This window comes from Rattus norvegicus, chromosome 4, assembly GCF_021556685.1.
Source record: "Rattus norvegicus strain SHRSP/BbbUtx chromosome 4, alternate assembly SHRSP_T2T, whole genome shotgun sequence".
In the NCBI taxonomy this organism is placed as follows: domain Eukaryota; kingdom Metazoa; phylum Chordata; class Mammalia; order Rodentia; family Muridae; genus Rattus; species Rattus norvegicus.
Window position 1 is genome coordinate 8764830 of NC_141537.1, and position 13561 is coordinate 8778390.

A 13561-nucleotide genomic window follows, 5' to 3' on the forward strand; every position below is an offset into this window, starting at 1 on the left:
TTGGCTTATTGAGAAGAAATAGATTCTCCATTGTGGCAGCCCACATACTTTCTGACGAGCTGGAAGCTGGTCCTCTTTAGGTGTTAGGGTGTGAGGTAACCAATCCCCAGACTCTGATGACTCCAGGAAAGCTGGGGGTTTGTAAGCACCGCCACATAAGCCTCACAGAAAACCAGCAGCTAAAGTAGAACCAGGACACATTCTCTCTCAGGACAACTGAGGCAGATTTCTCCCACAGCTCCCTGATTCCCCACGAGCTTGTTCTACCAGCAAGAAGAAACAGAAGATCATCAGCCGAGCTCTGTAGTTCATCACCCTGAACTGTATGGATTTGCTGGGTTTTGTTTGTTTTGTTTGTGGGGAAGTTTTGAGAAAGTGTTTTACATTGTAGTCCAGGCAAGTCTGGAATTGTGGTGTCCCCCTGCCTCAGTTTCCCAAATGCTATGACCACAGGTGTGAGCCACCATAATATTCTGCTACATGGAACTTAAAGAGAATTGCATATAGTGAAGACTGAGATACATTTTATATTATTTACCCCCTCTCTGTGTATTGGGGCCAGTTAAGATTATTGTTCACACACTTTAAGAGTGCACCTATCGGGCTGGAGAGACGGCTCAGCAATTAAGAGCACTGACTGCTCTTCCAGAGGTCCTGAGTTCAAATCCCAGCAACCACATGGTGGCTCACAACCATCTGTAATGGGATTCGATGCCCTCTTCTGGTGTGTCTGAAGACAGCTACAGTGTACTCACATACATAAAATAAATAAATAAATCTTTAAAAAAAGAAATACCTAAGAATGCACCTATCAGCATGCTGCATGTGAGCTTGTGTGTGCAGTCATCCCTAATTTTAAGTGTGAGACTTTGGTGTCCACCAGTTTTGCCTTCCTCTCATGGCACCCAGAACACTCTGTGGACTTCATGGTCTCCACTCTTAGGACATCCTTACAGTCACAAACAGCCACCAAAAAAGAAGGGAAGGACCTACTGATTGCAACTCAAGGAAACGTGGCCTCCAGAGGCAAGGCTGCCTTTGTACCCAAGCTGAGACCAATAACCACAAAGTCACCTGATTCAAGAATGGGCGACTAAAGGTCCAAAAATCACACCAAAAGCTTATGCACCATGCATAACACACACCCTACCCAACCACTGGCATTCCTATGCATGCAAAGATCTGGTAAAATGAGGGAAATCACACAGACTCAAGGAAAGTTCCTTTGCATAAGTAGGCTGCACCCTGGGCACGTGACCCCTGCTTAGAATTGGGAACGATAGTAAGCATTCTCAGACTTATGACCTCTGCCCAGAAAAGCCCAAAGAGCTTTGATGCCATACCTAGTGTGAGAAGACAGCATAATGAGAGGAGACTTGGTTATGAGATGCTAATCTGAGGTAGAAATACATTTTTTATGGAGCAGACATTGCATAGGATATTTGCTTTGCCTGTTGTGGACTTGTTCAGCTCAGCTTAACATTAACCCTTGCCCAAATGCTCACACTGATAAGACTTTTTAGATTTCTAGTTTTGCAGAATCTTCTCCAGGGAGTAATAAAAATGTACGTGAGATCTCTACATGATGAGATAAGATGATCCCATTAAAAAACAACAAACAAACCAATAAAAACATAGTAAATCTCCCTGAGTTTGAGGGAGATGACCCCAAAGAGATCTCAATAAACATAGATTCAAAGTTGTCTCCAAATAGTTTGCAACACAGTGTCCCCAAATACTCTCAAGGAGTTCTAGAAGGGCTTCCTTTCTTTGCCTTAATGTTGGCAAAAGTGACCTAAGGACAGCCTACACCCAAAAGGGAAAGCACATATGCTGTGAATTAACTGAGCCAGCACCAGCTGCTGTGCCAACCTGGTAGAGCCTCCCAGGGTCTGCTTCAGAGACCTCTTGAGGTGAACGAAGCACCAAGGGACAGACAACCTTCAGACCCTCCAGTAAGAGAGCTATATAGCATCCACCAGACTCAAGTATCCATTTCCCAAGCATGTCATAAGAGAGGCCTCTTGGGGCAGGGAAAACTCCTCTTCCTGTAGGACTCCAAGCTGGTCTAAGTGTCCTCGTTGCCCCGTGAGATCTGTCACTCTCAGTGAGGCTCACCTGCCTTCTGACACATCCTCATTATTCTGGGTAGTGTGCTCTCTCTGCCCTCAGGAACACAGCCTGTCCCTGCCTCCACAGACACTCTGGGGAAGAGGGCAGGGAAGGAATATCCTTACTGGGCATGCTTGCTTCTTAGAGCCACGGCGAAGTCCCTTTGTAGGGTCTCAGTCAGCCTGGTCTATGCATGTTTGCGATGTCCTTTTTCCCCAATTACAAAGTAGTTGGGAATATTCACAACTAACACGGGTTAAATGAGGCAGCCCCAAAGAGAGGGGCCTTTGTCCAGAGCTGCTTGGGCAAGTCCACCTTGCATCTCAGCTATTGATAAAGCCAGTGTAGCCCTTAAAATAGAGGGGGTGGGGCAGGGTGGCCTAACCCAACACACCAGCCTGGGAGTTAGAGCCACAAACAGACACTCAATAGACCAGATCTCTCTCTCTCTCTCTCTCTCTCTCTCTCTCTCTCTCTCTCTCTCTCTCTCTCTCTCACACACACACACACACACACACACACACACACACACACACACATACACACACACCAGCAGCCTTACCTGATCCTGCTGCTGTACAGATTTTCCTGAGGCGCTGGGCTCCTTGGCGGTGGTCATGGTCTGTCCGGGCACTCGCCACCCCAGACACAGGAGGGGTCTGACTGTGACTTTGGAGGCACCGGGATCGGAATGGTAGGGTGAGGAGGAGAGCGATTTTAGTCCATACTTCCAAAATGACCAGGTTTTTGGGGGGCGGTGGGGGGAGGGAGCTGGGGAGAGCAGCCTAGTTTGCTCTTTAAATGCAAAGAGCAGAGACGGGCTCGGCAGAAGAAGACGCTGCTGCTCAGTGGGGCTTCTCCAATTAGCCACAGCCTCTGCAATCGCCACAGAAACAATAACTGCTTAGCAACCGGCAACTGGCGGCTGGGTGCAGGCAGGGGCCGAGTGATGCGTGCTGCTTCCCCACCGCCTCCTGGCCGCGGCCGCGCAAAGGCGCATGCTCCGGCTGTGCTCAGCCTGGCTGGGGCTGGGGCGGGGGCCGCGGAGGGGCTGAAGCGGGTGGACGCTACTCCCGCGCCCAAGCACCAGCAGCCTTGTCACTGTACCCATCATGAAATCATCATGAATCCAGGTCACCGGGCGCCCCCATGGCTGAGCTAGTTGCCTGCAGCAGTACTAGTCCTAAGACTCCTACCTGGGCAGGGGTATCAAGAAGGATGCACACTCTTTTTCACTATCCCTGACTACAAAATGCAGGTGGTTAGGGGTGATTAAAGGGACAGGCTTCCCTTCCGTTTGCCTTGGTCTTTCTTTACAAGTCAGAAAACTTTGGTTTCGCCTTTAGAGTGGATGAATCTGTATCAACCAAAAATCAACCGGAGTCAGGAAGAGCTCAACCTCTGTGGTGCCCTTAGAGGTCACAGGCTCCCTGCTGCATCTGACCCCCAAGAGAAAGCCAAGCAGCATACAGCTCCCCAGGAATGTCTGAGGCCTGGACCTCCATGTTGGACCCAGTAGGAGCTCCTACCAACTTGAACCCTTGCTTCCTGCTTCCACCAGACACAACTGGGTGAATGTTGCACTGGAAACTCTTAGAAAAGTAGGGTTAACCAAGGGGTTTCAGGTGGGGATGGATCCTGACCCAGCAGCGAAGCTTCAGGTTAGGCAATGCCAGAGGCCTTCCCCTCATGGCTCTACTCTGTGCCCTCCCTCTGTGAGCATCTCTCTAGCCCCTCTGTTTCTCTTTCTCATCTCACAGCCCCTGGCTACAGGTAGCCACTTGCTGGAAAGAGTCTGGCTACCTGATGATGTCACTAATGGCCACTAATTATGTTAGGAATTGTGTCCTGGGGCCTGGGTGGCATTGATCTGATTTTGTAGTTAAGATTCCATTTAGCAGGAGTTTGGGAGACACTGTCCTGGAATCCAGCCCCTTCTGGAAGTCCAGAGCCTAGTCATTTTATAAGAACAACAATTGATCATTGACAGGCAAATTCAAATTCTGGCAGAAGCCTGCCTGCTCTTCCACAGCCTAGACTCTGCTGCTCTGAGTGTTTGATTAGTTCTGATTCCAAAACGTTTTCACATGGTACCCAATGGCTTACTTACACTGCATCCCTGGTTCTGGAAGCTATCATGGCACTCTTAACCCGAGGGCTCAGTAGCAAAGCAGATGAAGCCTCTGGAAAGAGGACCATGCAGTAAACCATCTTGGCCTCTAGACCATCTCAACCTCTAGGACCTTAGTCAATCAACAAAATCAGCAGCCCCTGCCTCAAACTGCAGTCTCAATGTAGCCTGTCAACTACAGTCTCCTCTTTAACCTAAACTGACTGGAGCAGGCTAAATCCTGAGTCACCGTCTGTACTGACTCGGGAAGGATCCATTGCTCCCTCTGAGGCTGTGAGTTGCTATCCTCAGACAAGAACAACAGCAGAGCTGAGAGTTAGCCACTGTTCTCAGGGACCACAGTCCAATGGGAAGCGGTCCCCAGGGATGCTGATTTATGCACCATGGGCGTATGGAAAACTCCTTCAGGATCTTCCCATTTTACTTCTCAGTAAAGAGCTCAAACAGTCTGATGCATCTAAATTGAAGATTTGCTGACATTTGAAAGATGACAGAAAACAATTCAAAGGGACTTCCTGCTGCTGGCCAGGCCATGCCCCCAGGCTCCCCAACCCCCTCAAGCCATCAGCTTGGTTCTTAGGAGTCATTTTGTGGAAAAGCATGGGAGTGAGTATTGGTGGTGGCAGGTTGATCTACTCAGAATCCATGGGATTCTCTCTGCTGCTGGGTCCCCAGATGCTAGCTTCTTTGTACACTTGACCTTGACTGTCTTATGGGTGACAGAGCAGGGATCCCTGCCTTACGAGACACTGCAGGCAAAGCTATGCAAATCCAGGATAAATCTTACATCCCTGGGAGGTCTCTAAAGTGTCCTCAGAGCAGCCCACAGTGGTTGACTGGTGGAGAGGGCGGAGGGGCTTACTAATGAACAGACAGACTGACTCATTTTTGCAAGATGAATACATTCTAATATCTGCAGTATCGCACCGAGCCTGGAGTCCACAGTACCATGCCACACAGTTAAAAGCCCTATTAGTGGGGTATATCCCATGGGTGTTCTTGCTACAGCAAGATGAAATGGGGGTGTCTGTTGCCGATATTTTTCAATTAATCACAATCCCTTTGTAGGAGAAATAATGCACCTAAGTTCATCTTCTGGAGTCCAGGTCTTTGCAGATTACTATGTAGGCAGAGAACTTTTGGCCAGGTCAAAACTAAGTCACCTCCTCTGTAATTACAGGTACTTTTTCTAAGTCTGCCTTCAGAAATGTTAACAGCTAGCAAAAGAACGTGTGTGCCCTACAACGCAGGAAGGCTGTGCACACCAAAGATGAAAACTTCTCCTGTCCTTGGCATTCATACCTGCTTCTTTGACCTCTTCTCCCCCCACACGCATACTTGCTGCGCCTTTTAAAGGCATCTCCCAAGTGCCTGGACAGGAGGTAAGCTCCAAGTTCTCCATATGTGAGTTAGCCCCTTGACCAAGACTGCTCCAGCCTGCCAGGCAGCAGGCTCAAAGTTCCTTCCTGACTGCTGTCAGGGAGAGCCAAGGTGAAGGATCTTCCAAGGCCTTCCCAAGGCCCTTCCTGGAGCACCTTGGAGAGCGTATAATGATCTCAGTCCTTCTGGGTGAGGGCTTGTGTCTGTCTGTGAGGAGGCCCCCTTCTATTCTGTACGGAATAGTTTTCTATATCTGGCCAGTGAACAGATATAGAAAAGATTGCCCAGTGCTCTCTCTGCTGACTCAGCATGGTGCTCACCAACTTGTATGTGCAAAGCCAGAGACCTCTTATTTCCCATCCCAGTTCCACTAGGAGCCCTCAGATCCCTAAAGCCAGCCTTGTCAAATGCACTTGTGGGCCTCTAACCGTGCTCTTCTCCAGACATGTGAGTGGGCATTGACGCAGACACAGCCAAGGTTTGTTCATGGATGTGTAGACCTGGATCCCTCTGCTGATCCCAGCACCTTCTCACCTTTTCCTATAGACCTACCCCAAGGAGCCAAGCAGGTACAAGAGCTTGGCAGGACCCGAGCCTCACTTAACCAAGTGTGCACTGAGCATGCATCTTATGCAAACAGCAAAAACTCCATTAGGAGGGGGTCAGGAGGCAGAGATTTGTGTGTCCTAGTAGTGAACTGCAAAGATTTTTAACACGTAGCACTCACCATGTGCCAGAGAAAGTTCTTTTTAATGAACAGTTTCCTTGAAGTCTCAATGACTATGGATGGGGTAGCAGGTACTAAGCAGTTTCTAAGGAACTGATAGAAACACACAGGTGCCACAGACACTGAAAACACTGTCAAGAGGGATGGGGCGTGGCTAAGTCTCCTGAGCTCCACGTGCCCATCATCACTACTGACGACCTGTCTGGAGCAGTTGGCCCTGGTGGCAGAGCTTTGCTCTGAACATCTGGAAGGTCAGTTTAGGTTTGACCTTGAGAATCGACTTCCTTAAGTGTTAACATTCTGTCTTGGGAATTACTCCACTTCCTTATGCTTGGGTAAAGAACCATGGATGGTCCAGACAGAAACGGCATCTGAAGCTTGGAGATCTGGGCAGGCAAGAATCACAAGGGAGGCACACAGGCGGCGGCAGCAAGCAGACCAGACTACACAGGAGGAAGATCCCTGATAAGCCTAGCATTGGGAAGAGGAGGATGTGAGTGACAGGGATGCTCAAAGCCCTTTCTCCAAGCTGGTGGACCGCCCTTCTCTTATATCTACTATCCGTCTCTTACCTGGAGAAGCCTCAACAGGAGGGACACAGGCTTTTTGCCACCTCCCCACCTTTTGAGTTTCTCCCTGGGAACAGCAGCTTCAGCACATGTGTCTCGGCTCTGCCTATTGGGCAGTGCGATTCTCAGAGCAGGAGGCCTATGCTGAATTTCAAGAAGTCAGGCCAGCCTCTTATTCTTCACGTGCAAGTTTTGACCGCCATTTGCTGGACTAAAGGATGCAATCTTGTCTTCTTCTTCTTCTTCTTTTTTTTTTTTTTTTGGTTCTTTTTTTTTCGGAGCTGGGGACCGAACCCAGGGCCTTGCACTTCCTAGGTAAGCGCTCTACCACTGAGCTAAATCCCCAGCCCCCAGTCTTGTCTTCTTAAGAGTTTAGCTGCAGCCTCTTGAGCCAGGAGCAGGAGGGAGCTCACTCAGGTGATTTGGTTTGCCCTGTTCTCAAATCGTTCTCTATTTTAAGAACAATAGAAGAGTGTAGGCCTGTGGGCTGTCCTTGGCAGCCACAGTCTTGCAGACTCCTGTTATGAATAGGAAACACCCTCGGCTTCTTTACAGACAGGAGCAGAGCCTCTCTTGAGACCAGGAAGAAAGAAACAGAAAGAGGGAAGAAGGCAGGGGCAGAAGAAGGCAGGCTGAGACCTACCTCTCCAAATCTCCGCTTCCTTTCCTGTGAAGGAGGAAAATCACAAGAAACTAGAAGCCTCCCCGTGAGTTCTCCCACTTCACTATCACTTTGCAAACTGTCCTGTTTGAACTTCATAGCAGCCCTAAGAATGAGCTGCTTTAATTGTGCTTACAAACCCGGTAGAAGGCAGCAGAATGGGTAGATCGCCAGATCCCTCATCGATAGCAGGAGAACGCCTGGTGCATCCGTCTCTATTACCCAACGTCCTACTTTCTGTGCTGGCCCCACACTCTTTAGGTTATGAGTTCTTAAAATTACACTCAGCTAGAAACTCTACCCATGAGTCCAAGGTCAACTGACAATGTCAGTGCAAGAGGACTTTAAAATCAGCTCCCACTTATGTCCATGCCCAGACTTTGGATGACCTTCCTGGTAATCATGGTATGACTCTTGCAAAACTTGTTTCAAAAATCCTCAGGTTTCAGCCCTAAGACCATCCGTTGTCTTTTGCCTTTCCTGGCTGTCCCTAAATGAGATCATACTTCTTATCACATTTGCATAGCCAGGGCCTGCTGCTCCCCAGGCAGGGCTGCACATGACGCCTGTCCCAGGCTGGGTGTCATGAGATTCTCTTCGGGTTCCTCCATTGCTGGATGACCTTGGCGACAGCAGTGTGACAGATGCCTTGCTTGTGATTTTTAATGGCTCTGACTAAAATTTCTGGGGCTGTTCAGTGAGCTCTGGTTTGGTGCCAGCTGTGGAACAAGCCCTCACACTGCTTGGGAGACACATGTCAGGGCTGGCTCAGCTGTCTCTAATGCCCTGCCCGGCTCAACACATATCAGAAAGATGTCCTTAAGAAGCCCCAGGACACATCCTGTGGGGCCTTGCTCATGTCTTGGCTTTGCAGGCCTTATGTTCGTCTGTGTGACCTCTGGGCAATAATAACTTCTGGTGTGAGAAGAATCTTTGTTCCCAGTGTAGGAGGATTTCCCCCAAATTTATGGGAGATGTTTTATTTTTAGCATGAAATGATTTAAGAAGCAGATAGTTCCCAGACAAGGAGCAGTTGACACAAGCCTGACTATCCTACTTTGCCAAGACACATCTGATTTGGCTTTAGAGATTTGTGTGAACTGAGGCATAAATGATGTTCAAATGAGCTACTTAAATGTGGAAGCCCACAGAAGTAATGGCAATCTAAGGCATGAAAGCATTCAACATGGGGAGGCCAAGAATCGGGTTGTCCCACCAAAGGTTCCTACTGGTGCCACACACAAAGGCCTCCCTCTGCCGAGTTCCTATCATCCTTCACTGCCCTGATCAACTGTCCCCCAGAGGTTCACTCCCTCCTTTTCTGTGTTTTCCCATCATGCTTTCTGTGTTTCCTGCAGCCACACTGCTCAGCTGCTGGATTCTAGGCCTCATTTTGAATTTCTCTTTACAGGGCCAGGTAGGGAAAGTGCTGTACATCCATGCAAGGCACTACTAGTATTGAAGCCCTAAAGTATCTCGTTGGTGAACCTGTCCTTTCTCCTGCTAGAGTGGGTTCTCTGTGTCCTTGAATGGCCACAGGGCACAGTCTATTAGTAAGAGAGAGAGAAAGAGACAGAGACAGAGACAGACAGAGACAGAGACAGACAGTCAGAGAGACAGACACAGACACAGAGAGACAGAGACACACAGAGACAGAGATACACAGAGAGACAGAGAGACAGAGAGACAGACACACATATACACAGAGAGACACAGACAGACAGACAGTCACAGACACACACACACACACACGGAGACACAGAGACACACAGACAGAGACAGAAAGACAGACAGACAACACACACACAGAGGGAGAGAGAGAGAAAGAGAGAGAGAGAGAGAGCGCGCAGAAGGAGGCAGCACTGCCTTGTTTGCCTGGGGAAAAGGGAAGGGAAAGCAGCAGAAGGGAAGCAAAGCTGGAGTGACCCCCCTCCCCCAGTGGTGTCTACACTCTGTTAGAGAGACTCTCATACATGTAGTCCACATGAAGTAGCTGAAGGAATAGCCATGGTGTGGCCCAAGACCCACTCCAATCCCACCCTAGTGTCGGCACAGCAGCTCCATTTGATCTCCTTCTCGACATAGACCATTGGAACTCCGAGGGCCATGGTTTACAGTGCCAGGGAGCCTCCTGCATCACACTGCAGCTGCCCAGTTCCCAAAGGAGAAAGTAGGGAGCACCTTGCATGTGGTACATCAAAGAAGCAGCCCATGTGGAAGGCATCTCCATTATCCCAGCCATCTGACATGTAAGTCAGATATGAGATGATTTTCTTTTTAAAGCTCTCTTTCACCAAAAACTATGACAAGTGGAAGTTCTCTCAATTTAGAGCTCAGCCTTTTCAATTTAACAGACTTTGTAGACTGGGGAAATGCTGGGAGGGGAAAGCACTTGCTGTGCAAGCATTCAGACTGGAGTTTAGATCCCAGCGTCCACCAGGTAGCCAGCCTGCCACTCCAGTCTTAAAATGCAGAGAAAGGAGGTCCCCTGAGTAAAGTGGTTAATGAGAACAAACATTGATGAGCTCTGGGTTCTATTGAGAGATGTGCGTGCCTGCGTGCGTGCGTGCGTGTGTGTGCATGCCCATACCCACACTCACAGGTAAGCATGCACACTCTAAGTACATGTGCCCACTCTATCTCCGTAGAGTAATAGATGACATAAGGGATGTTAGCAAGCTTTCTGTTATAATAGCAGAGAGCTTGGATCTTTGACCATTTGGCCCACTGCTTTAAGCTGAGGCAGAAGGTGGAAACTTGTGGCAGAGCTCACTGCTCGTCTCTTGGCTCTGACTATCAGGCGGAGAAGTGGGATGAGAGAGTTCCATGGCCTGCAAGGATGCTTGCCCAGTGGCCCAAGATCTCTTGCTAAACGCCCCTGTGAAGGTCCCACCATCTCTCAGTAAAGCCAACTGGTACCAAGCCTGAAGCATATGGGCCCGTGGGCGGCAGTCTGGATCCATACAGTCTGGATGCAGAATATTAGCGTCTCCCTCCGTCCCCACCACAGAACTAAAGACAGCTATTTAGTAGGGATACAGCTCAAGCAAATGGACGTAGGTGGCACTCGAGATAATTGACAGCTGTCAGACTGCGAAACTGACTTTCTTCTTGCCTGTTGTGGCAACTAAAATGAAGAGAATGGGTCAGGAAATCTTGTGTCCCTGGCTCCTTAGTGAGGTCTGACCTTGTAAACAGGTATATGGCACTGGAAAATTCTACACAAGCCAGAGGGACAGTATCTGGCCAAGCCCCATGGTCCAGCCCTGTCCAAAGCTTTATTCCTCTTCCTAAGTGTCCCAACTGCTTAGCTTCTCCTGGAAGCTTGTGTGAACTTCAACCTGCTGTAGCTCAGCTGCAGTCCTCACCCCCACACCTCACTCCACACTGTCTGACTTTCCCTTTCGTCAGGCCTAACAATAAACTACAGCACTACACTGAGTCAGCCTGGGTTCCCAGCAATGGAGGGCAAACACCCAGCATGCATGGCGATCAGAGTCACATATGCCAATTCACACACAGGTCCAAGTGAATGTCATGGAGCAGGGTGCCCAGGATTCAGTCTAAGCCAGGCTGGAGGTCTAGTTTGGGAAGGAGACAGGATGGACATAAGAACCAGAGCTTTCTCTTCACCATCTTGATAGGATGAGAGCTCATGGGTGCCGGGGATGCTCCTACTTGCAAATGCTATCTCTGTGGAGATTTCAAAATCACAGTTATGTCTTTTTCTGCAATGCGGTTACTATCACTCATAAATCTACTGGAAACAGACACAGCTGACAGAAGGCAGCTACGACCAGCATTTAGGGCCTGCTGTCGGGCAGCTCTACCATCTTCTAGTAGTAACTAGAAGGCAGGAAAATTGTTTCTAGACCCACATTTCTCCTTCCTTGACCTCCCCCTCTGCCATCAAGATCTTGTCTCTCTTCAGCTGAAATGCAGTGGTCTCCTGATGTGTGAGGACTCCTAGTGACCCTCTGAGAAACAAGGGAACCTAAGGACTTGTTCACCCTGTTGTGACTCCGGCTGGTAGGATAGGCTCCTCGTCTCCAAACTGTTCATATAATCAGAGGAAATTTGTAAAAAAAAAAAAAAAAAAAAAAAAAAAAAAGTAAACATGTAAAAAATATGTAAAAGCAATTGTTTGGCTGGTTCTGACTAGAAACGACCTTTGGACATGATTGAGAGTGACATCAGGGGTGTTTGAGCCAATCTGTGGACAGCCATTCCAAGCAAAGAGATGAAATAGGCCAGCATTACCTTCCTCTCAAGAATAAGATTCAGAGCACCAAGAGCAGACATGTTCAGTGACACAGTGAGGCTGCAGAGACCATCACGGCAGCCCAAAAGGACAGAGATCTTAGCAGTGATGTGCACATACTGGAGGCCAAAGGAGGAAAGGAGCAGATGGAGTGGAGAGAGAAACGGGTGAAGAGACATAGGGGTGTCCCAGGGCCTGCGACTGCCCCAGGCCTATTTCTGGGGACTTTGGCATTGCAGAAGTTTCCTTGAGCTGGAGATTAGCAGATGTCAGCTTATTGTACAGAGCGGGAAAGACCAAATTAAACCAGTTCTGACCTGTGCTCATGGGGACATGCAAGTCACAAAGGCCTTTCCTTTCAAATACTACTTGGTTACCAATTTAGTATCAGCTGGGAGTGATGAACAGGCCAAAGGTCACTGTGCAAATCAACATGTAAGGGTTTCCAAGGCTTGTTCGTCCTCATGACCTCTCCATGTGGAATCAGAGGGAATCTGGGGACATTTGTGACTGCAGCTGAATGTACTCACTGAAAAGACAGATTTGGAGTCATCAAAAGAGAGAACTTACTGTGGAGCTAGTTACCTGTGTTGCCTTTTCTCATTTCCAAGCCTACAGTGAACACTCGTGATACGCCAGGTGTGGTTAGGACATTTATGAACATAGATAGCAAAGTACAGACTGGCTTTGAAGGACTCTAACTTTGGTGGGGGGATAAACAAGGAAATAAACCTAACTTGTCTGAGTAGCACTGTGGTGGGTGTAAGCAGAGGTTTGCTAGTGACAACTCACAGGGCCACCTGGAGAACCAGCTGAGGATCATCAAGTAGAGTGGCCTTGAACATGGAGCCTCTGAGTAACTTGAGCACTGTGTGTGACCTGCTCAAAGTAGGGTCAGTGTGGCTCTGAGGTTGGGGATGCTTAGCTCCTGATGGGCCAGTGTCTTCTCTGCAGATAGTTGAAAGGTATTGGTGTGAAATCTCCTGGGCAGAATGGCCATTTGGAAAGGGATTGTTGCAGAGAGTGGGAAATGGTCTGGGGCAGAGATCTCAATTTAGGAACCTCAGGGAGTGGCCCAAAAAAGATATGAAAGGTATCCTCATTAAAACAGAAGGGAGGAGAAAAGGGAGAGAACCACTGAGAGGCACAGCCACTAGGCAAGTGTCTACTCCTTCTTAGGAGACATGTACGTGCAGCAGAATGAAGTCTTTCCAAGGCCTGTAACAAGGCTGGCCAATTCTAGACACACTTGTCCTTCTGAGTTTTCCCTTTCATGTGTATACTGGTCTCATGCTTTACTTCCTAGACCACTTGACTCCAGTAGTAAGCTTGGGCCAGAATCCAGCTATTAGGATCCCACATTCACATGGGGACCTGTGATGGGGGTGGGTAAACTGAAAGCATAGGTACACGTTTTCAGTCTTATTCTCTGGAGATGTGCACAGTATGTGGCCCTGTCTGAGTCTGACCACAGCATCCAGGACACACAGAGGTGGCTTGTGCAAGGAGTCTCTTTCACCTTCTTAGTTCTCATTCCAAATGAGGCACTAGAGAGTCAGAGATCTCCCTTGTTTCTGCCCCTCCCCTGCACCTGGTATATAGTGGGTGCTTCCTCAGCATCTGAGACTGTGGAGGCAGAAGAGGATTTAGTGGGAACAGTGGTTCTGCTTGTGTTGGTTCCCTACAAGACTTAGCTAGGGAAGACTCTCCACAACAGAAC

At 48.7% G+C, this 13561-nt stretch overlaps 1 protein-coding gene across 6 annotated transcripts in view; it reads right to left on the bottom strand.

Annotated features, from left to right (window-relative positions):
* The window catches only part of Dpp6 (dipeptidyl peptidase like 6), a 906096-nt gene that overhangs the window by 444217 nt on the left and 448318 nt on the right, over nt 1–13561 (bottom strand). The window contains exon 1 of one of the 6 annotated variants that reach the window (XM_087656308.1): nt 2675–2983. Within the exon in view, the coding sequence (XP_087512434.1) occupies nt 2675–2731 (57 nt within the window). The 5' untranslated portion in view covers nt 2732–2983. 6 annotated transcript variants of the gene reach the window in all.